Raw genomic sequence first — 24,974 nt, 5'->3', positions numbered from 1 at the left:
ATGAGGAGTTAGCTGGAAAAGAGATCAATGCAGCTTGGAGGATTTTCAAAAACAATCTAGTAGATGCAATGTCTAAATATATTCCAAAGGTGAGAAGGTTAAATAAAGTAGGTGTGAGATGGATGAATAAAGAGATTAAGCATGCGATACAGAGAAAGAGAGCATTGTGGAGGCAGCATAAGAGAAGTGGAAATAACCAATTCCATGAGGTCTACAAAGACCATGCAAGGAGGGTGACTTGGTTGGTCAGGGTAGCTAAAGAGAGGTATGAACAGCAATTAGCTAATGAAGCCAAAAAGAATCCTAGAGAGTTCTTTCGATATGTAACCAGCAAAAGAAAGAATGATCATGGAAGAATGATATTGATTGGAGAAAATGGTATAAAGACAGCTGTTGTAGAACGTGTGGTGGAGATACTTAATGAGCAATTCATACAGGTCTTTCAATCTTGTGAATGTGACTTCATGGAGACATTGAGAGCAGTAGATGATGGGGAGGAGAGACTGACTGTAAGTGAGCAAGAGGTGTATGGGGAGTTGAGCAAACTAGATGTTAATAAGGCTGTGGGACTTGATAATATATCGCCATGTATTCTGAAGGAATGTGCCAGGGAGTTGACACCTGTCTTGACATATTTTTTTAATATGAGTCTTGCAGTCGGTCAAGTCTCTAAGGAGTGGAAGGAGGGCAAGATTGTGCCATTTCGTAAAGGAGGTGATCGAACTCAAGCATTACACTATAGGCCTATCTGTGTGTCAGGTGTTGTGGTTAAGTTGTTGGAGAAGCTTGTGAGAACTAGGATCCAGAGTTGGGTTGACAACAATGGCATTATCTTTGATGGACGGCATGGATTTGCTAAAGGGAGGTCATTTTTTAGTAATCTACTTACTTATTACAATAAAGTGACTGCTTCCTTAGACAGAGGAGAAGGAGATAAAGTACACAGTGATATACTTGGATTTCGCAAAGGCTCTTGATAAAGTACCTCATGATAAATTGATAGTAAAACTGGATTGGATGGGGTTGGATATTAGATTGGTGCATTGGATTGGAGATTGGCTGTCTGATAGGTATCAACAAGTTGTGTATGGGGGGAGCGATGTTGAGGTAAAGGAAAGTCACTAGCAGAGCGCATCAGGGATCTGTTTTAGGTCCATTACTGTTTAACTCGTATGTTAATGATATAGCTGAAGATTTGGATGGTGATATTCAGTTGTTTGCAGATGATGCTAAGTTGGGACAAACCATGAAGAGTAGTGAGGATGTTGTGACCTTGCAGGAAGACTTGAATAAATTGAGTGATTCGGGATGTGAGTTCAATGTTGCAAAATGTAAGGTTTTAAAATTTGGAAAACAAAGATGGGATGCAGAATTTATGCTTGGTGAGGATACATTGTTGGAGGTGGAAGAAATAAGAGATCTGGGGATGATAGTGGATAAGGATCTGAAATTTAAGGGACACATAGTCAAAATTGTGAAGACAACACAAAGACTTCTGGGAATGATGAGGAGGATACTGACATGTTGAAGTAGGGAGATTCTTGTTCCGTTGTATAAGGCTTTGATTAGGCCACATGGACTATTGTGCCCAGATTTGGTCACCTGGTTTTCAGAAGGATGAAGAGATGTTGGAAAGGGTCCAAAGGCGACTGACTAAGGTAGTTTCTGACCTCTGGAATGTCGAGTATGAGGAAAGATCGAGGAGATGCAATTTGCAGTCTGGTGGACAGGAGGAAGAGGGGAGATATGACCTACAAGTTGGTAAGGGGTTGTTATAGGATCAATGCTGGAGAAGTTCTACAGAAAATAGTGGGAGAACTAGAGGTCATCACTGGAAACTGTATAAAGAAGGTGTGAGTAGGGGAGTGAGAGGCAGGTTTTTTTCCTGCAGAGTTGTAAATGATTGGAATGCCTTGCCTGAGAGTGTGGTGTCTGCAGGGAGTTTGGATGTGTTCAAAGCACGGTATGATGAGCTGTGTGTGTGATACAAGGAACTCCCAGATGAGTCTTTGACTCCATGAGGTCTTGGGTAATAATAATAATAATAATAATAATATTGGAGGCTTGACAAATAACAGAATAAATGTGAAGCAAAATTTTCATTAGAAAGTTAGTAATGATGTAAACTTTCATGTAGTCTTATCATAATATCCTGCACACCTCCCTGAGGGTACATATCATGAATTTGTGCTCAAAATTTGCTTTCAGAATAAAGTCAGCATCAGCATCTACTTGACAGTATGGAAATATGTATGCATGTATACAGAATGTAAGAATGTATACAGCTATGCCAAAAGTGAAACAGGCTGTATATATATATATATATATATATATATATATATATATATATTATATATATATATATATATATATATATATATTATATATATATATATATATATATATATATATATGCTTACTTCCAGTGATTACTGTATGTTCTCTGCTTTTCTCTAAAAAGATGTCATAAAAATCTAGATATTCAGAATTTGATGAAGAATCCAGAGAAATTTGATGATAATCTGAGATGTTCATAAATCCAATTTTCCTGTATACATATATTTGGAGAAATTTAAAAGTTAGTGAGTCTCTAGCATTGTAAGGTTGCATGGAATTAGTATTTATGCATTGTCAGAAGCTGTATAGGTGAGAAGTAGTGTCTTAAGCAGAAAACGACTTTGGAGAGAGAACAAGATATTTTATTATTTTTATTATTTTGGTAACCTCTATGGATGTGATATGCTTATGTCATGTAAGGTTTGCAAGTCAGCTCAAGAAGAGAGATCTCAAAGAGAGAGAAATGCCTTGAAAATGTCAAAAGCCAGCATATCAATTTCTTCACACCTTTCCATGGCTTGAGTTAAAAGGTGGATGATGTTGCTGAAGACTGAAAGTGGCAAATCCATATTGGTGATTGCTGGTTAATGCTTGATGTTACAGTGATGACAAATGGGATTACTTATATGACCTATATGACTTCTATCCATGATGTGATTACTGTTTTTGCTGAAACACAAGCTCATTGAACAAATACTTAAAATGATCCTGGTAAGAATGAATGTCTTCATCCTCCACGTGATCCAAAACCCATGCCCACTATCCAATTTATGATTCTCCAACAAAGCAGTTCAAAATCAAAATAAATATTACACAAGTGACTCAAGTGAAATATTCCAGCTATGCACTTAGTTTATATTGCAGCCTGCTTGTCTGTAGGCAAAAGAAAAGAAAAAAAAAACATTGATGCATGCTACTCTGAAAGAGTGAAACACATTAAGCTTACTTCCTGCTCAAATGGAACTTGAGGCTTCTGGTCCTTCATCAACTTCTGCCCTTTACCTCTTGCATGAATTTAGCTGATATCATTCTAACATTACCCAAAAATAGGGATAGGGCTAACCTCCTAGAACCAATCTTTTCTTCTTGTCCACATCTTGTATAGATAACCAGGCAAATCACCTCCTGCTATATACAATGAAAAAATATCATCATATATTCTCTCTGATGTTTTAAAAGACATGATAAGAATCTAGATGACATTCCTCCAATTGTGCCAAAAATTTCTTTCAGAATTATCGACATCTTGCTAATAGCATCAAAGTAAGCATATACACTGCTTGTTAAGGTCAATGAACATCCCCATGGGTAAGGTGCATTATATCATCTAACGAGTCATGTGTTTGTAACTGGTATAAATTGTAGGAATGCGATACTCCCAAGTCATTGCAACTGTGCCTGGATGAAATGGCTGTGAGAAGGAAACTGATGGAGTTTGAATGAGGCATTGTGATAGGATGCCATGTTGCAGACCAATCTGTTTGGCAAATTGTTGACAAATTGGGCCATCTCAGGTCAACAATCAGTGACACCACACTGAGATGGAAGTGCAGGGAGTCAACTGCAGGTGCCATCTGCAGTGAATAACCCACCACACTCAATAAACTCACCTTTGTAGTGCCATGGAAGCTTGAAAAGCCATGTTATAGAGCAACAAATCACACTACACCCTATACTGACCAATGGACAGATGTGGGTGTGGCAGATGCCCGGTGAATGTTTCTTACCAGTGTGCATAACCCAAATTATGAAATTTGGTGGTGGCAGCATGATGGTATGGTCCTGTTTTTCTTGGTAAGCCTTGGATCTCTGTTTTTGGTGCCATGAACATTGAACTCAGGCAGATATGTGAACATTCTAGACAATGCAGCACTTCCTATTTGGATTCTATCACGCTCACTGCACAGCAGATCACCTAGCCATCATTAGCCAACTTTTGACAAATACATCATGGAAAGGTTTGGAGAAACTCATGTAGTAAATTTTGACATTTCCAGGACAACTGATTGGATCTGGTATAGAAGAAACTTACTTATCATGCTGGTCTGCATTTTGTTCTTTGCAACTGGATTGCTAAAGAGATGAATACAAAAAATTTTCACTTTTCTCTTTGTTCATTCACAATTTCCTCTCCTCAAATTTCCCCACAACTGCTAGAGTACCCAGTGCAAGGCGGGCTGGTGGCATGTGCAAAGTGTGCAATATACACAGGCGCTGCAGAAGAAAAGGTGCCTAAAAGATGTCAAAAAATATGAGATAAGAGTTTAAATGAACAGTGAATGGTACAGAATGGTACATATAATTATGAATGTACATCGTCTTCCATTCAGGACCCTTCAGATCTTCCTGAAAATGAACAAATAAATTCTGAAATTGTACCCTGGACCCGATTATATCACTTTAATTTTTGATTAAAATTTACGAAAATATACCTAAAATACTTAAATATAAAGAGCCAATAGGCTTCACTTCGGCGATATAAACGTTATTCAAATTAAGGGGATATTAAATCCCACATTGTTTTAAAACCGAATAAGAAACTCAAAGATTGGAATCAGAGAGTTTCATGCCGAATATAGTAAACTATAAAAGTATTGGCAGCCACTAGCGTGAGCTAATGCAAGTAGTCCTAGTACATAGTACAATCTCAGGCAACTAATTGCAAAGGTGGGGAAAGTTCTGATCGCTAATCTTGGTATTTTCCATAATGTAAAAACACATTTCCTAGGAAATGTATGCTGTTATTACATTATTGTGGGAGGTCACTACCCAGACCGGTTTCAGCCTTTTTTGAGGCTTCATCAGTCAGTACTAGACCAAATAGATACCAAAGGGTATAGCAAAAAGAACTTATATACTCTGCTATACGAGTTGTCAAACAGGTGCAACCATTAAGTTATTTAAATATAAAGAGCCAATAGGCTTCATGAAGCCTATTGGCTCTTTATATCCCACCATAATGTAATAACAGCATACATTTTGGAAACATTTTCTTTGGAAATTGTTTCCATTTCCAAAAACATACATGTTTTTGTAAATGTTTCCAAAAACATTATGGAAACATTTTCCATAATGTTTTTACATTATGGAAAATACCAAGATTAGCGTTCAGAACTTTCCCCACCTTTGCAACGAGTTGCCTGAGATTGTACTACGTACTAGGACTACTTGCATTAGCTCACGCTAGTGACCGCCGATACTTTTATAGTTTACTATATTCGGCATGAAACTCTCTGATTCCAATCTTTGAGTTTCTTATTCGGTTTTAAAACAATGTGGGATTTAATATCCCCTTAATTTGAATACCTAAAATAGTTCTTCTTTATTTTTTGATGTATCATAAATCAACTTATGATTAATTGTTGAGTTCCGTGTAAAAAAAATTTGTATAAGCAGGACTAATCCATAGGTAACATTATAATGTAAAGCGGTTTTCATTTGTTTTTCATTTCCTGTTTGTTTTATTCACGCTTTATTCGAAAAAAACTTTTTTGGAAAGGCGCCGAACATTAATTGCACACAGAAGAAAAATACTAGGCGGTGGCGGCGGTGCTCAGTGCTCTGTACTTTTTTTGCCTGTGCTCTTCCTCCTATACATTAATGACTTTCTCGCATTGACCTCAAATTACTTTCTTAGTGAAATACTCATTTTCCGAGCTCACAAACATGAAAAGTGTAACTTGGAACATGGAAATTTTAAGTGTCTGCAAACAGATTAAAAATATTTAATTTTCAAGAAGAAAATTGAATCTGTAAACAGAAAAACAATTCTATCTACAGGTTTAAGCTCACCAAGCAATATCATAGAATCTCCAAGATGACTATTCTTAAAAAATTTTCTTTAAAAAAAAAAAAAAGTGATCATTCCCTATCTCAAATTCATATCAAGTTATACAACTGTTACATTTTGTTTCATGCAACAAAAAAAGTATTTATTGACTTTTCTTTTTTTGTTAGTTTATCATATTCTGAAATGGCATTCACCTTACCTTCACACCCAGTAGGAGTCCTCCATTTAAGGTCTACACTTTGCCGGCTACAGTGACGAGCATAAGCCAAAAGGGCTTCACAGTAACACCGTCTTCCTGGACCACACTCACACACATCCATCAAACATGATCTATAGCAAAGTACAAAAGCACTTCTTATTCTTTTTCCCAATCAAAAATATACATATTATTGTGAGAATCCATATATACTGTATTTCTGTTTTTATTTATTAGGAAACAAGGTATAATAGTGTCATGACGGAAATGAAAGGGAAGTTTTATGAATCTATTCATAAAAATAACTGTAGAGTATACATTATCTACTTTATACAAACATAATTATATAAGAAGGTGATGTCAATACTTTTTTATGGTTCAGAATACTGGGTAGAGAATAAAAAAATTTAAATTAGAATACAAGCTGTTCAATTCCTGCAATCAGAGATTCTAAAGAAGTAGATTAAAAAAAATATGTATAACAGAGTATTACAAATAAGCACATGGCATGTCCCAAAAGAAGTTTTATCTGCACAAGCACAAAAGTTGTGTTGTATGTAGGTGGAGGAAATAAGAGATCTGGGGGTGATAGTGGATAAGGATCTGAAATTTAAGGGACACATAGCCAAAATTGTGAAGATAACACAAAGACTTCTGGGAATGATGAGGAGGACACTGACATGTTGAAGTAGGGAGATTTTTGTTCCGTTGTATAAGGCTTTGATTAGGCCACACATGGACTATTGTGCCCAGATTTGGTCACCTGGTTTTCAGAAGGATGAAGAGATGTTGGAAAGGGTCCAAAGGCGACTGACTAAGGTGATTTCTCACCTCTGGAATGTCGAGTATGAGGAAAGATTGAGAAGATGTAATTTGCAGAGTCTGGTGGACAGGAGGAAGAGGGGAGATATGACCTACAAGTTGGTAAGGGGTTGTTATAGGATCAATGCTGGAGAAGTTCTACAGAAAATAGTGGGAGAACTAGAGGTCATCACTGGAAACTGTATAAAGAAGGTGTGAGTAGTGGAGTGAGAGGCAGGTTTTTTTCGTGCAGAGTTGTAAATGATTGGAATGCTTTGCCTGAGAGTGCGGTGTCTGCAAGGAGTTTGAGTGTGTTTAAGACACGGTATGATGAATTGTGTGTGTGTGTGTGTGATAAAAGAACCTCCCAGATGAGTCTTTGACTCCATGAGGTCTTGGAGTAATAATAATAATAATAATGTAATTGCTGTATACAAAAGGATAAGGCAAGTTTATTTCAATAGGACTCTTTTACAACATTCACAGATTATTATTATTATTATTATTAACATTTGACCTCCATGGAGTCAGAGACTCATTGTGGGAGGTACACAGTATTACACACAATGCTCATCCAACCATACCAACCATACTTTAAAATGATTCAATGTGTCTACACCAACAATACACTCAGACAATGCATTCCACTCTCCAACCACTCTCCATGCAAAAAAACTACACTTCACTCCTCTGCTCACACTATCCTTATACAGTTTTCAGCAATGGCCTCTTGTTCTACCCCCCCTCCCTCTCCCATTCCATGAAAAATCTCTTCTATGTCGATCCAATAACAAACCCTGACTAGCTTATATGTCTCACCCATTCACGAGGCTCTGCAACTTACATTCTCTCAATCTGTCTTCATACTCCACATTCCAAAGACCACTGACCACGTTTGTGAATCTTCTCTGGACCTCTTCTAACATATCCTTGTCACCATGAAAACCAGGTGACCAGAGTTGTGCACAATAATCCATATGAAACTTGATCAAGGCCTTATACAATGGCATCATAACTTCTCTATTTCTGTATATCAGGGTCCTTTGCCTCATTGCGATTATCCACTGTGATGTCTTTGCAACTTATGCGATGTGGCTCATGAATTTCAGATCCTTGTCCACCATCATTCATAGATCTCTCATCTCCTCTGCTTCTGTTAAAGTTTCCCCCACCAAGTGTATACTTTGCATCCCATCATTGCTTACCAAATTTCAAAACCTTACACTTTGTAACATTGAACTGTTAGTTCCACTTACCTGCCCATTCATACAATCTATTCAAATCCTCTCTCTGCATTGCTCTTATGCAAGTACTTATCAGTATTATTAGCTTTGCTCTTTTCTCTAAGTTTTTCCAAAACATTTCTATGTAACTGGTATTCATTTCCTGCTCTGCTATTTTGATCTCCAACAAGCAACATCTCTTCATGTTTGAAGTTTAATGGAGTATTTACAGCACTGAGGAAAGGATTAAGAAGTATTGTAATTTCCTAAGTTCCCTGAGTTTTTGCTCTCTTAAGGTTTCTGTCTGGTCTGAGAAGAGAACCAACCATTTTGAAACAGTATCAGGCCAGCGAAACCTTATCGAAATGGACCAATAGAAGGCGAATATATGGATGCACAGGCAAGCAATCATGTCCTCTATAAGGTCCATGCTAGGGGAACTTGTAAATGCCAGCAAATGCATTCCTGTAAGCTCTCTGGTCAAATTTCATAGCTTCTACATTCAGCTTTGAAATAATGCTGGATTTAATATCCACTTGATTTATATAATTTTGCATCACCAAACTGAAGCCTTTTGGCTCTTTATTTTAGTAAATACTTTATGCACCAACCAATAATTCACTTAGAAAAATACACCTCTCTGACACTTCAAGTTCCTTAGTACTGAACAAGATTTTTTCCTCTCTTAGGTTTCTGCCTGAGAGAGCATTTCGAGTCTCAAGGAAAGGTGTTTTCAGCATGGCCCATGTGGGGCTTTGTCGGTGGATGCTTTTCCCTGGAATATGAGCGGTTCTGCTCAGTGGTAGGGTGAGCCTGTCACTGAGTGGAACCAACACTGAGTTGGATGATCTTTCAGTCACTCATAGGGAGTGGTCTGGAGGATTGCCTAATTTTTAGAGAGGCTTTTACTTATACAGTGATGTGGATAGAGTCTCTGTCTCTGAGGAGAACCAACCAATTCAAAATAGCTGTCAGGCAAGTGAAACCTTATCAAAATGGACCAACAGAAGGTGAATATATGGACGTTTGGGCAAGTAATCATGTCCTCTATAAGGTCCACACTAGGACAACTCGTAAATGCCAGCATGTGTATTCCTGTAAGCTCTCTGGTCAAATTTCATACAAAACTTTCATAGTTTCTACATTCAGCTTTGAAATAATGCTGGATTTAATATCCACTTGGTTTATAAATACTATTGTAATTCTTCCAATACTTTAATCTGAAACATCTTCAGGAAGTACACACACGCACACGCACGCACGCACAGAGACAGCACAATACTAAATGAAGCACGTGGATATAACATTAAAGCCCTATCTAGGTGGGGTACCCCCCCCCCCCCCCGTTTGTAGGAGGCCTAGGTTATAAATTGGGATTATCTGAGTATTAATGTTTCCCAAATTTTGGGAAATTTATTGCATCCATATTTATTTAAATTCAGTTGATTTTTGAAGGCAGCTGCAGATTCCAAAAACAGTCTTTCTTTCTAAATTCACTGTGATGGAGCCTGGTGGTTTTTTTTTCAGAAGATCCTCTACGTGGTATCCAATGTATGGTCCACAAGAACAGATTAACATAGTTATGATTGCAGATGTATTTTTTGTGTTCATCTATGCAGATAGTGAGTGATTTACCTGTCTATCCAAAGTATGCCAACTTGCAGAAACAGGGAACTTTATAACTCCAGGAAATCAGAAAGGAGGGCTAACCTTTAGTGGAACAGATAAGGGTAGAAAGTTTCAGGTGGGACTTAAAAGCTCTGCAGAGGTTGTATTTCTTTAAGAGTCTGTCTATTTTTTCAGATGTATCCTGGACGTAAGGGATGGTGATGGCATTCCTAAAATCCTTCTGAAAAGATGGTTGTGGATTGGGGGAAGGATCGATTATTATTTTTAATTCTGTAGGAACTAGCCATCGGATAGGAAGGTGTTGTGTATATGTTTGAGTTCTGTTGAAAGAGAGATTCCACTGGAACAAAGATTGTATGCTCTATTGGTCAGAGTTTTAATGATGCCACATGGGATTGTAAATGCAAGGTGCTGCATTTTGGTGTGCAGAAATATAATGCTGTGTACTATATTGACGGTGGCATACTGCAGGAAGTGGAATGAGATTCAAGATTTGGGAGTGATGGTTGACAGTAGACCGAAGTTTAGAGGGCATATTACTAGTGCTGCAAAGGTTGCACATTGTAGTATTGCTATAATGAGAAGTACTCTAATATGTAGGGATAAGAAGGTGGTTGTGCCACTATATAAAGCACTGGTCAGACCATACTTGGACTTCTGTGCTCCCATCTGGTGTGATATGGAAACTGTAGAGGGGTCAGAGATGAGTGACTAAGACAATATTAGAACTTTGGAATGCTGGCTCTGGAGATAGGTTGAAGAAATGTGGATTGCAGTTTGATGGATGGGGGGGGGGGAAAGAGACGATATGATAGAGACAAACTTAGTGAGAGGATTTTAACCGATTAATCCAGATGAGATTATAAAAAGAATAGAAGACGAAAGGGGAAAAACCAGAGGTCATCCCCGGAAGTAACGTAAGAGTGTGGGGAAGAGGGGTGTGAGGAGTAGATTTTTTACATGCAGAATTGCCAGTGAATGTAACACATCATCAGAATGTGTTGTTAATGCACAGAGTGTTAAGGATTTTTAAGATTCTGTATGATAAATATGTGTCAGCTGAATGAACTTCACATGATGAGTATGCTGACTCCATGGAGCATATGATGATATAATAATAATATACTCCCACCTTGCTTTATCCAGTATATATGCCTCCACTACAGTAAGACAGATTGCACAAGAAAAAGAAGAACTGACCTGTTTGCAAGGATAAAATCTTTTACCACAGTTCTTTCATTCCCCCCCCCCATGCCTAATCTGCAATACCACATTTGCACTGAATTCTCCTAGAATGAAACGAGCATCTTTTCTTGGTAGTGCAGCCTGTAGTTTTCAGAGAACTTCTCATCAGGCCAGTATTGGTGCATAAACCACTATGATTGACAGAACCTGCCTGACCTTTTTAAGTACAACTGTTACCTAGTTACCTTGTCCTTTTTAGAATCAGTTGGGATTGCAAGTGAATGAAACAGCTATGGAAAACAAACATGGAATTTTTTTTTTTTTTTTTTTTTTTAGCCACTTCAGGCTTCCAAATAAGCAGGGTATTGCACATGATGAAATTTATTTACCATGCCACAAACTGACAAGGTAACATGTTGGTTGGAAAGTGGAGATATCCCCTTCACCAACTAAGCGAAGATCTGATGAAATAAGAAAAGAATAACGATAAATCTCATGTTATCTAACGTTAGCTCTACCCAGCACTTAAGCCTAAATAACAGGTGTTGGTGGTCAGGTGTTGTGGTTAAGTTGTTGGAGAAGCTTGTGAGAACTAGGATCCAGAGTTGGGTTGACAACAATGGTATAATCTTTGATGGACAGCATGGATTTGCTAAAGGGAGGTCATGTTTTAGTAATCTACTTACTTATTACAATAAAGTGACTGCTTCCTTGAACAGAGGAGAAGAATACACAGTAATATACTTGGATTTCGCAAAAGCTTTTGATAGAGTACCTCATGATAAGTTGACAGTCAAACTAGAGCAGATGGGATTGGATATTAGATTAGTGCATTGGATTGGAGACTGGCTATCTGGTAGGTATCAACAAGTTGTGTATGGGGGTGCGATATCCAGGAAAAGGAAAGCCACTAGTGGAGTGCCTCAGGGATCTGTTTTAGGGCCATTACTATTTAACTTGTATATTAATAATATTGGCGAAGATTTGGATGGAGATATTCAGTTGTTTGCAGATGATGCAAAGTTGGGACGAACCATAAAGAGTAGTGAGGATGTTGTGGCCTTGCAAGAAGACTTGAATAAATTGAGTGATTGGACAAGCAAATGGGAGATGTGAGTTCAATGTTGCAAAATGTAAGGTTTTAAATTTTGGAAAACAAAGATGGGATGCAGAATTTATGCTTGGTGAGAATATATTGTTAGAAGTAGAGGAAATAAGAGATCTGGGGGTGATAGTGGATAAGGATCTAAAATTTAGGGGACACATCGCCAAAATTGTGAAGACAACACAAAGACTTCTGGGAATGATGCGGAGGACACTGACGTGTAGAAATAGGGAGATTCTTGTTCCGTTGTATAAGGCTCTGATTAGGCCACACATGGACTATTGTGCCCAGATTTGGTCACCAGATTTTCAGAAGGATGAAGACATGTTGGAAAGGGTCCAAAGGCGGCTGACTAAGGTAGTTTCTGACTTCTGGAATGCTGAGTATGAGAAAAGATTGAGAAGATGTAATTTGCAGAGTCTAGTGGAGAGAAGGAAGAGGGGAGATATGATAGAGACCTACAAGTTGGTAAGGGGTTGTTATAAGATCAATGGTGGAAAGTTCTACAGAGAATAGTGGTAGATCAGGGGAGAACCAGAGGTCATCCCTGGAAACTGTATAAAGAGGGTGTGAGCATGGGAGTGAGAGGCAGGTTTTTTTCGTGCAGAGTTGTGAATGATTGGAATGCCTTGCCTGAGAGTGTGGTGTCTGCAAGGAGTTTGAGTGTGTTTAAGACACGGTATGATGAGATGTGTGTGTGATAAAAGGACCTCCCAGATGAGTCTTTGACTCCATGAGGTCTTGTTTAATAATAATAATAATAATAATAATTACTTAAGATGATTATACAGGGTGTTCGGGATAAATTTGACATATTTATAATTAATTATATTTTTCCGTAAGTTACATGTATTAACACACACTTCTCTTCATTTAAAAGTTTGAACCCTTCTTCATTCATATACAAGATGTCAGAAAGGATGGATAGCTGGAACCCACCTGAATCATGGAAGAGAATAACTTGTATCATGATGATTCGTGCCCGCCATCAAAATAAGGATATTACGACTGCTGCCCAATGCTCCCTGAATACAGTAAAAACAATCAGGCATGAACTAGAGACTTGCAATGGTGACTACGAGGATGTAGCAAGAAGAAAGATCCCTAGCAGACGATCTGATTGCTTTCGTACAGCAGAATTCCTCGCAAATCTGCAGGAACAGGTGTTGAAGAACCCTGGCATTGGAATTCGGGCTTTGTTCGTGGAGTTGCTAACTGTAGTCAAGCCCTGGATAACAAGGGTAGCCAATGGTAGGCTGTATGTATGGCAGCAGGATTCGGCCCCTTGCCACACCTCTGGGAAAAGTCAAAAATGGTTGTCTGAAAATTTCTACGACTTCACCAGTCCAAATGTTTGGCCTCCAAACTCCCCAGACCTTAACCCCATGGATTATTTTGTATGGGGCACAGTTGAAAAAGACACCAATCGCACTTCCAGTAATACAAAAGCCCAGTTAATGGATAAAATTAAAACAGTTTTTGCGGCCCTTCCCAGGGAGCCTGTAGCATCAGCTTGTTCGAGGTTCCGAAGCAGAATTGAAGCTGTGATCGATGCTAATGGTGGTTATTTTGAGTAAATCTTGTTGATAGTATTGTAATTAACTCTGCCTGTAATGTTTTTTTTGTCAATTCATTAAATTTAATAGATACAAAGAAGATTTTCTTTTTCCTTACGAAACTGTCAAATTTATCCCGAACACCCTGTATATATTCTAAACTAACACTCACCCTATGTCTACTGTATAGGCTGTTATACTTTTATTATTATTATCCAGGCCTCAATGGAGTCAAAAGACTCATCGTGGGAGGTCCTTCCTAAAAACACAAAGTTTATCAAGACTCATCGAGGGGGAGGTCCCCCCCGTAAGAAACACAAAGTCTATCTTACCGCTCCTTAAACTCATTGACCATTCACGCTCTCACCACTCCATCAGGCAATGCATTCCATGTTTCAACCACTCTCCATGCAAAGAAACCACTCCTCACCCTCTTGCTCACGGTTTCCTTTTGTAACTTCCAGGGATGGCCTCCTGTCATCACTCCTTCCAGCTGTTCAACCAAGTGAAAGAACTCCCCAGTGTCAACCCTGTAACCACCTCTCAACAGTTTAAAAGTCTCAATCATATCACCTCTCCTTCTTCTATCCACCAAACTGCAGTCCAAATTCTCTCAGCCAATCCTCATAACTAACATTGTACAGTCCTGAAACCATCTTTGTTATCCACTTTTGTACCCTTTCCACAGTTCATTTATCCCCTTCAAATCCTGGGGACCAAATCTGAGAACAATAGTCTAAGTGTGGTCTGATCCCATAATTCCATTATCATTCCCATAACGCTCTCTCTCATTCCCTCTCTCCTTCTGTTTCCATTCTCTCCTCTTCTAGTACTCCCATACCCCTCTCTCATTCCATCTCTCCTACTGTTTCCATTCTCTCTTCTTCGAACATTCCCATACCTCTCTCTCTCTCTCATTTCCTCTCTTCTACTATTTCCATTCTCTCCTCTTGTCTGACATTCTGCTCAGAATATCACACAAGTATAACAGATCATCAGCCAACCTCTTCTGATTAGAGACCAACTAATTAATTAATATTTATCAGTATGGATTCTGCTACTCTCACTCCAAAGCAAATGTGGACACAAGATTTTAAGATTCTGTATGAAAAATATGTTGTCAGTTGAATGAACTTCCCACGATGAGTCTGCTGACTCCATGGAGGGTGCAATAACAATAATTGAAATGGATGAATAAAGAGATTAAGCATGCGATACAGAGAAAAGGGCATTATGGAGGCAGCATAAGAGAAGAGGAAATAATCAATTAATTGATGAAATTGAATCAATGACTACAAAGACCAGGCAAGGCAGGTAACTTAGTTGGTGAGGGTAGCTAAAGAGAGGTATGAACAGCAGTTAGCTAATGAAGCCAAAAAGAATCCTAAGGAGTTCTTTTGATATATTACCAGCAAAAGAAAGAATGATTATGGAAGGATGACACTGATTGGAGAAAATGGTATAAAGACAGCTGTTGAAGAAGGTGTGGTGGAGATACTTAATGAGCAGTTCATAAAGGTCTTCCAATCTTGTGAATGTGACTTCATGTAGAGATTGAGAGCAATTGATGATGGGGAAGAGAGACTGATTGTAAGTGAGCAAGAGGCATATGGGGAGTTGAGCAAACTAGATGTAAATAAGGCTGTGGGACTTGATAATATATCACAACGTATTCTGAAGGAATGTGCCAGGGAGTTATCGCCAGCCTCGACATATTTTTTTAATACGAGTCTTGCACTGGGTCAAATTCCTAAGGAGTGAAAGATGGGCAAGATTGTACCACTTCGTAAAGGAGGTGTAAAATCTCGTATAGAAAAAAAAATAGAAATATTTTTTCTATGTTGATTTTACATGGGCAATTAAATTACATACTATACTATACTTGGAAGTAAAAGAATGTATAACTCACTGTACTGAGATAAATGTTGTAACCAAATGTTAAAATATTTGAATAAGAACCACTAGATTTGTAACTAAAATTAAGCTCAGACAGGATTAGGCTAACAACAATCATGAAGGTCTCCGGATTATGAGTTTTCCCATCACCACCCAGTGATAGCATGGGTGATGAAGAAAACTCCTCTAGTAAATCCAGGGGACTTGAGAGAAGAAGGGCCAAATTCGAGAGAATGATATAAAAGACAGAGATTGAGTGGATAGGGGCTCTCGTTTAAAAAGTTGTTCCAAGCCTTTCCAAGGATGAGGAGAGTCGCGTTTCCTGCAAGCAGCAGTTCCGACGAAGATGGGAAGTTCGCTAGTAGCAGAGACGGCCTTTTCAAGATATCCCACCATGAGATTCCCTGATGATCTATTTGTGTGCTGAGTAATTGCAGCCGTGTCCTAGTGCCCAATCAAAAGTTAGCTGGGAAGAAGCGGAACGTGCCTGTAAGCCTTGAGGATCTATGACTGTGTAATGAACTAGAAAGATTGTAAGTAGAATGTTTCATGTAATATCCTAGATTGTGAAGTTCAAGTGACAAATGCTGGTTCTGTTATCTAGTGGCATAGAAGGTGTTAGAAAGAATTGGAAAGTCGTATTTTAGTTTGAGTGTGAACAGTAGAAAACAAAGATCTACAGGTTTGCCTATGCTATGTAATGCCAAGAGTGAATGTAGTTTGAGTTTTGCCTTTTATTGTTTACAATGTGAAAGAAAGTTAAGTGTGTTAAGTATCATCCAAGTGTCTAAAAAGTTATGTGTCTTTGAGTGAAATGCTTAATTGACTTTGTGGAGAGTTAGACACATCAGAAGTATTGTCTCCAGTGTACTCTTGTTGTCTTAGTTAGAACCAGACACATGATATGTGCTGTTTGAATGTTGTATATAGTTTGTCTTAGTAAGAATAAACATGTTGTTTTTGTTAATAGCTTGCCTGATCTTGTTTAGTCAATGCACTTCTCATAAAAATACTAAACCTGTGTGACCTAAGAGTAGTAAAAGCCACCACTTACTGATAAATTAATAGGAGTTGCTTGAGATAGAGTTAAATTAAGAGTTATTATTGTGCTTAGCTGAATATTTCTCTTGTATGTAAGGGAAGGAACAACAATTCTTTTACACAATCCTTAATGGTGCAGTCGATAAAAAAAATTTTTTTAAGGATCAATACAAGTGAAATACAGCAGAGTAAATTAAGGACTTGGCTCCAGCCAGAGGCTTTTCTTAAGGCTACAATTCAAGCACGTGCAAGAGCATATTTATGGCCTTGAGAGAGAGAGAGAGAGAGAGAGAGGGGGGGGGGGCAGTAAAACTAAGTTAAGGACTAAAGGATTAAGATTAATTGCGAGTTTTATTCAATTAGAAATTGAAGTCTATAGACAGTTTGACTAGCTCAAGCAACTATGATATAAAATAAATAAGAAAAATCTTACAATGGCACAGTAGACATCCATTTGTTAAATCCTTAAATAAATAATTAATAAAAAGTAAATATAAATTAAAATACAATTTTATTTAATGCTGACCATAAAAACAAACTTATATTATAGCCTACCAGTTTCGCCAGCAGACTGTCTGGCTTTTTTAAGGCATTCATGAAAAGACATAAAAACTAGTAAATGCAAATTGAAAGGAACATAAAAAACGTTTTAAACCAACTAGTAGCTAAGGTTACATGTTCGCATGACAGAGAGGACATATTGTTCTTATTAATTATCATGCATGCGTGTTTGTTCTAAACGTGTAATGTGATTACTGGCAAGTACAGCTTGATTAAGAGAGAGAATAAGGTTTTTCCATGAACTGTTTAGAATTACACCCTGATTTCTGTTGAGGTTCCCGCTGGTTATTGACACTATTGCAGCTTCCTTGAATAAACGATGTCTGGAGTCGTCATCGAGATATGGCATGGAGCTGTTTTGCCACTCTATCATGTGGTTAGACGTACAGAAATGATGTGCTAAGCCAGAAGAAATGCTTCTGTTGTGGTTTACATCACCAACATGTTCTTTTTGTCTGATTTCTAAACTCCGTGAAGTTTGTCCTATGTAGGCAAGACCACAGGAGCAGGAAATGTAATATACTCCTGGATATTTGTAGAAAGGTACCTTATCTTTTGGGGATCCTAAAATTTGTCTGATGCTGGTGGTTGGTTTTAAGACCACTCTGATGTTGTAGGCTCTTAGTATTCTTGCTGTTTGATAAGAAATTGACTTGATGAAAGGGATCACTACAGCAGAAATATGCTGGGAGTGTGATTCTTCTTGTCTGGGGTTGTCACTGTATAGATATTTTTTTATGATGTTTTGAGGATATCCATTTTGTGATAATGTGTTGGCTATTAGTGAGAGTTCAGTCTGAGTATCCTCCTCTTCTGATATAAACTTTCTGGCCCTATATTTCAACATGTGGATAATGCTCAGTTTGTGTGTCTTTTGATGGTTTGAAGTATAATGAAGATATCTTCCAGTATCTGTGGGCTTTCTGTAAATAGATAATTTCACACTGTTTGATTGTTTCTTTATCAAAATGTCTAAAAAATGCAGTTGGTTGTTGTTTTCCACTTCCAGAGTGAATTTTATCTTGTTATGTATTGAGTTGATTTTATCCACAAAAGATTTTAGGTTTTCTAAGCTGACTTGCCATATAATGAAGATATCGTCAACATATCTACACCATGTAGATGGTCTGGGGGAGATTGTGGAGAGAATTTCTTTTACAAGTTTTTCCATGAAAAGGTCTGTACAAGATGGTGATAGTGGGCTTCCCATTGCTAGGCCTTCTAATTGTTGGTATATGGTGTTGTTAACCTTGAAGAAATTAGATTGAAGGCAGTGTCTAAACATCTGTGTGATGTCTAGAGGAAAAAGATCTTGGATGATGTTTATTACCTCTTTATTACAACATCTAGACTGGCTAGCATGTCTGTTGGTGCAATCTTAATGGCTTGGAGTTTATTTACAGAATGTTGACTATTCTTGATATAGGATTCTGTTGATCTTATTTTATTATTTAGCAAGATGTTTAGCAAGTTTGCAAGATGCCTTGCCAAAAGGTAGGTTGATGATGATCTTCCATCAACGATTGGATGGAGAGGTATATCATGTTTATGTATTTTAGGTGTCCCATATAGTCTTGGAGTGATAGGATGTGAGGATTTTAGTGTTCTCTTCACTTCTTCTGGCCAAAAGTTACAATTTGTGATTAGTTGGTTATGAAACAAACATTTTTTATTGTGGGGTCTCTGTCTAGGATTTTATAAGTGGAGTTGTCTGAAAGTAAAACGTTTAACTTATCATAATAATCTTTAGAGTTAAGGCTAACTGTAGAATTTCCCTTATCAGCCATTGTAATAATGATATCTTTGTTTTTCTTCAAGTTGAGAATTGCCTTCTATCATAAGGAGACGTGTTGAGAACAGGTTGTTTGGCTTTGGCTAGGATTATCGTACTTTTGAATCTAATAGCGTTGGCTACGTTTTGCAGTAATGGATATAGGCCTTTTTCAATTCCACACATGAAATCCATTTTAGTAATGTATTTGGGTGTAATTGAAAAGTTAAAACCTTTTTTGAGAATAATTATAAAGAATAAATGATAAAAAAGTAAATATAATAAATTTTTCCAGAGGTGATAGAACTCAAAGCATCAAACTATAGGCCTATCTGTGTGTCAGGCGTTGTAGTTAAGTTGTTGGAGAAGCATGTGAGAACTAGGATTCAGAATTGGGTTGACAATGATGGTATTATCTTTCATGGACAGCATGAATTTACTAAAGGAAGGTCATCTTTTAGTAATTTAATTACTTATTACAATAAAGTGACTGCTTCCTTGGACAGAGGAGAAGGATACACAGTAATATACTTGGATTTCGCAAAGGCTTTTGATAGAGTACCTCATGATAGGTTGATAGTCAAACTAGAGTGGATGGGGTTGGAGATTAGATTGGTGCATTGGATTGGAGATTGGCTATCTGATAGGTATCAACAAGTTGTGTATGGGGGGGGGGGATATCCATTAAAAGAAAAGTTACTAGTGGTGTGCCTCAGGGGGTCTGTTTTAGGGCCATTGCTGTTTAACTTGTATATTAATGATATTGATAAAGACTTGGATGGAAATATTCAGTTGTTTGCAGATGATGCAAAGTTGGGATGAACCGTGAAGAGTAGTGAGAATGTTGTGACCTTGCAGGAAGACTTGAATACATTGAGTGATTCGGCATGGGAATGGGGATTTGAGTTCAATGTTGCAAAACGCAAGGTTTGTTTTAAAATTTGGAAAACAAAAATGGGATGCAGAATTTATGCTTGGTGAGGATATATTGTCGGAGGTGGAGGAAATAAGAGATCTGGGGGTGATAGTGGATAAGGATCTGAAATTTAGGAGACACATAGCCAAAATTGTTAAGACAACACAAAAGGCTTCTGGGAATGACGCGGAGGACACTGACTTGTAGAAGTAGGGAGATTCTTGTTCCATTGTATAGGGCTTTGATTAGGCCACACATGGACTATTGTGCCCAGATTTGGTCACCTGGTTTTCAGAAGGATGAAGAGATATTGGAAAGGGTCCAGAGGCGACTGACTAAGGTAGTTTCTAACCTCTGGAATGTCGAGTATGAAGAAAGATTGAGAAGATGCAACTTGCAGAGGCTGGTGGACAGAAGGAAGAGAGGAGATATGATAAAGACTTACAAGTTATTAAGGGGTTTAATCAATGCTGGAGAGGTTCTACAGAAAATAGTGGGAGATCAGGGGAGAACCAGAGGTCCTCCTAGAAACTGTATAAAGAGGGTGTGAGTAGAGGAATGAGAAGCAGGTTTTTTCATGCAGAGTTGTGAATGATCGGAATGCCTTGCCTGAGAGCGTGGTGTCTGCAGAGAATTTGAGTGTTTTTAAAGCACGGTATGATGAGCTGTGTATATGATAAAAGGACCTCCTAGATGAGTCTTTGACTCTATGGGGTCTTGGGTAATCATCATCATCATCAAATTCCTGCCATGTACCTTCAAGGGGTATACAGGATATGATAGTACTACATGAAAAAAATTACATCATTATTAATTTCCTATCTACAATTTTCCTCCAAATTAGTCTGTTACTTGTCAAGGCTCCAACATTATCAGATCTTATATTTCTATCGTCTAAGGCACTTTGTACCGTATCAATCCACCTATATCTTGGTCTTCCTCTGGGTCGTTTTCCTGCCAACCTGGCAGAGAACACTTGTTTTGCTAATCTTTCTTCGCCCATTCTGTTTAAGTGACCATACCACCTGAGATTAGCTCTGCTAACGCATTCCTGGAAGCTGAACAATGTCAAGTTCTTTCCTAATATCCTCGTTTTTAATATGATATTGTCATTGATGCCATCTGTTCATGCCTATAATCTTTCTCAGGACTCTCATATCTGCGGTCTCTAGTCAAGTGTTTTACTTCTGACCCAGCTCTCAGATCCATAAGTTAAAACTGGTTTGAACACTGTCTTGTATACAGCTAATTTAGTGTTTTTACTGATTTCTCTCCTACTCCATATGAATTTATTCAATTGACTTCCCACCATACCAGCTTTGCTGATTCTGTTGTCTATTTCTATATTTAATTTACCATCTTCAGTAAAAATCGTGCCTAAATAGCTAAAATGTTTTACTTGTTCCACAGGTTCTCCATTCACAACACACTTGACATTTTCAATGATTCTGCCTATTTTCATTGTCTTTGTCTTTTTATTGCTGACCTTCATACCATATCTATTACAACAGCCATTCAATTTAGTCAGAGAATCTTGCAGACTTGTAGCGGATCTTGGGTAATAATAATAATAATAACAACAACAACAACAGCAATATTGTTAAGAGGGGTGAGTGGGAAAGTTTGTGAATGTATCTGTCTATGTAAGTAGATTTTCTGTATACAGTGAAAGTGAGGTTACCATTTGGAAGGCAAGCAACTAAGGTATTTAGGAAAGATAGAGTATGTTAGTTTCCTTTTTCATTGTAAACTGGATTCTAGTGTAAAGACTATTGAGGTAAAAGAAGAAAGAGTCTAATGTGTCTGGGCCACGAAACCAAATGTGGAACACATCATTCACATATCTTAACTAGATAGAAGGTTTGAGAGGGCTGAGTGAAGGCTTGTTTTTTTAAAATACTCTGTAAAAAAATTGGCAAGGTGAGGTGAGAGGGGGAGAACCCATAGAGGTACTTCTCTATCTGTTTGTAAATTTTGTTATTGTAAGAAAATATCCAGAATTGATGACAAAGAAAAAGAGATCTAAGATATCATAAGGAAAAACGTTTTTTAATAGTGTTAATGTGTCATCAAGGAACAGTGAAGTGATGTAAGAGCTAACCAATATATCTGTATTATTTAAAGTTAGATTTTCAATAGAAGTTTTAAAACAGGTAGAGTCTTTTTTTTTTTTTTTTCATATAGGATGTGTTATGGCCAGTGAGGGGGGATAGGAGAGTTTGCTAGCTGTTTTGATAACTTGTGGCATGGGGAAATCAGTAGCATCTACTATAGGTCTTTGGAGATTGGGTTCATGAATTTTCAGTAAACTGCATATCTCTGGTGGTGGTGGGGGGGGGGGTATGAGTGATGAAGGGAGTTTTTGATGTCGGAAGGCCAGGAAGATATTTTTTAAGTAGGCTTTTTAATTTTTTAAACCTGCATTTTGGTGGGATCATAATCTAGTGGTAGAGTGATCTTGGAGAATAATATCCATTTTATGATTATATTCAGTGGTGTTAAGGACTACTGTGGCACTACCCTTATCCATTCTGGTTATAATTATACTGTTATCTTTTTGTAGCTTTCTGAGAGCAGGAAGTCAGCCAGAAGACAGATTTCTTTTTGCAAGCAAAGACTAAGAAAGAACATTGGCAACATGAAGTCTGATGTTGTTGGCTATTTGAGTTGATAAGTTTCAGGTTCTACATTTTACGTTGACATTAAGTCTAGTATTGGCACTTCCTTCAGAAGTATGGCAAAATTGTGGCCAAGGTTAAGGGCACTGCATCATCTTTATTGAGTTCCTTTTTGTAGATAGATTCATTATGGTATAAAGAGGTTGAATTTGCAGCTGAGATTTCACAAACTGTTGTACTTTTTTGATATGCTTATTTCTTATTTTTAAGAATTCTTTTTGGGTGGATGCTTCTGAAATGTCTAAGAGACATTTCTTCCAGTTTGTTTTTAAAGCTTTCTTCTCTAGTGTCTCAAAAAATTCTGATACTTCTTCATTTGCAAAACCTTCTATAGGTCCACAGGCACAAATAAGTCTCATTATACAATTCCTCATTTAGATGTTTGCCCACATCACTCCTTGATACTGCATGTCATTCAGAGTTGCAGAATACAAGAGATTTGTAGGAACAATCATATCAACTGCGAAAAAACATATCCCTGGAGGTTACAGAAAAGATTGAAGAAAGTGAAAATCTCTATAGAGAGTTCCTCAAAAGTGAAGATCCTGAAATAGCAGATGAATTATTACATAGCCTGAAGTCATCTTGAAAAACAAAATGGATTGATATGGTTGAAAACCTTGACTTTAAGCGATCAAGTAGAAAAGCTTGTAATCTTCTCCAACAACTATCCACAACTAATCTACCTAAAAGAAAAAGCATAACTATCTCCTGAGAAAATAGCTAATCAAATCGTTAATATGTAAAAGGCACCTAGGGACCATGAACATACCAAGAAAGTTAAGAAAGAACTTAGAGCTTTAAAAACAAATGCCCCTGCTTTCTCACAATATGCCTCAATCTTCACTATAGATGAAGTAAAAGCCGTCTTAAAATATATCAAAGCAGGCAAGGCCCCAGGCTTCGACGGTGTCCATCCTGAATTTCTTATTAATAGGGGGCCAAATACTATAAAATGGCTCTCTGAATTCTTTTCTGATATATTATTGACTGACTGACTACCTAGCCAGTTTAAGAAGACAAAAATAATTGCTATTTTTAAACCTGGAAAACCACCCCAGGAGACAAAAAGTTACAGACCTATTGCTTTATTGAGTTGCACCTATAAAATGTTAGAACGCCTTCTGTACAACAGATTGTCCATAACAATCATGCAGCATGTCCCAATTGAACAAGCTGGTTTTAGAGAAAAATGTGGTTGCTGTGATCAAGTGCTCACTTTAACATCATACATAGAAGCTGTATTCCAGAAGCAAGAAAAAACATCAGCTGTCTTCTTGAACCTAACAGCAGCTTATGATACAGTATGGCGTGAAGGTCTTATATACAAATTTCTTAGCATTTCTTATTCCAGTTCACTTTAACTTATTCCACTTAATTTCCTCCATGCTCACAGAATGTTTCTTTCATGTTCTATTAGGAAATAAAATGTCCTGACAACGAAAACTTAATTATGGTGTCTTCCACAAGGGTCAGTATTGGCGCCCTTACTTTATAACCTATACACATATGACTTGCCCACTACCATCTCACACAAGTTCTGTTATGCTGATGACACTGTAATTGCCATTCAACACAAAAACATAAGTCAGGCTGAAGAGGTACTTACACATGATCTAAAAAACAATAGGTGAATATTACAAAAAATGGAGGCTCCAGCTCAATCCAGACAAAACAGAAGTATCAAGCTTACACCTTAATAATCACATGGCAGATGTCACTTTGCATATATTCTGCTTTCAAGGATGTTTACTACTACACAATAAGTTTCCAAAGTACTTGGGCATAACCCTGGACTGCATGCTCTCTTACAAGCAAGACCTAACAAACGTTTCTGCTAAGTTAAGAATCCTTAACAACATAATACAAAAACTAATAGGCACAACATTATTATTATTATTAACCAATTATCCAGGCCTCCATGGAGTCAAAAGACTCATCGTGGGAGGTCCTTCCTAAGAAACACAGTCTATCAAGACTCATCGAGGGGAGGTCCAAAAAAAAACAACAAAGTCTATCATACCACTCCTTAAACTCATTGACCGGTCTCGCTCTCACCACTCCATCAGGCAATGCATTCCATGGTTCAACCACTCTCGATGCAAAGAAACCACTCCTCACCATCTTGCTCACGGTTTCCTTTTGTAACTTCCAGGGATGGCCTCCTGTCATCACTCCTTCCAGCTGTTCAACCAAGCGAAAGAACTCCCCAGTGTCAACCCTGTAACCACCTCTCAACAGTTTAAAAGTCTCAATCATATCACCTCTCCTTCTTCTATTCACCAAACT

General features: G+C 37.7%; 1 protein-coding gene across 4 annotated transcripts in view; it reads right to left on the bottom strand.

Moving 5' to 3' along the window:
* Positions 1 to 24,974, bottom strand: part of LOC150109505 (BMP-binding endothelial regulator protein-like) — a 356,022-nt gene that overhangs the window by 62,280 nt on the left and 268,768 nt on the right. For 3 of the 4 annotated variants that reach the window (XM_090408720.1, XM_090408731.1, XM_090408736.1), the window contains exon 15: positions 6,327 to 6,457. The exons of the other annotated variant lie outside the window; for it this stretch is intronic. In XM_090408720.1, coding sequence (XP_090264846.1) covers positions 6,327 to 6,457 — 131 coding nt within the window. Of the gene's footprint in view, positions 1 to 6,326; positions 6,458 to 24,974 lie in introns of those variants that run through there. 4 annotated transcript variants of the gene reach the window in all.

The sequence above is a fragment of the Typopeltis vanoorti genome, chromosome 2 (genome assembly GCF_054136105.1).
Source record: "Typopeltis vanoorti isolate ZY-2024b chromosome 2, IOZ_Tvanoo_1.0, whole genome shotgun sequence".
NCBI lineage: Eukaryota > Metazoa > Arthropoda > Arachnida > Uropygi > Thelyphonidae > Typopeltis > Typopeltis vanoorti.
Note: the sequence above shows the minus strand (reverse complement) of the source record. Positions and strands in the feature narration are given on the sequence as shown.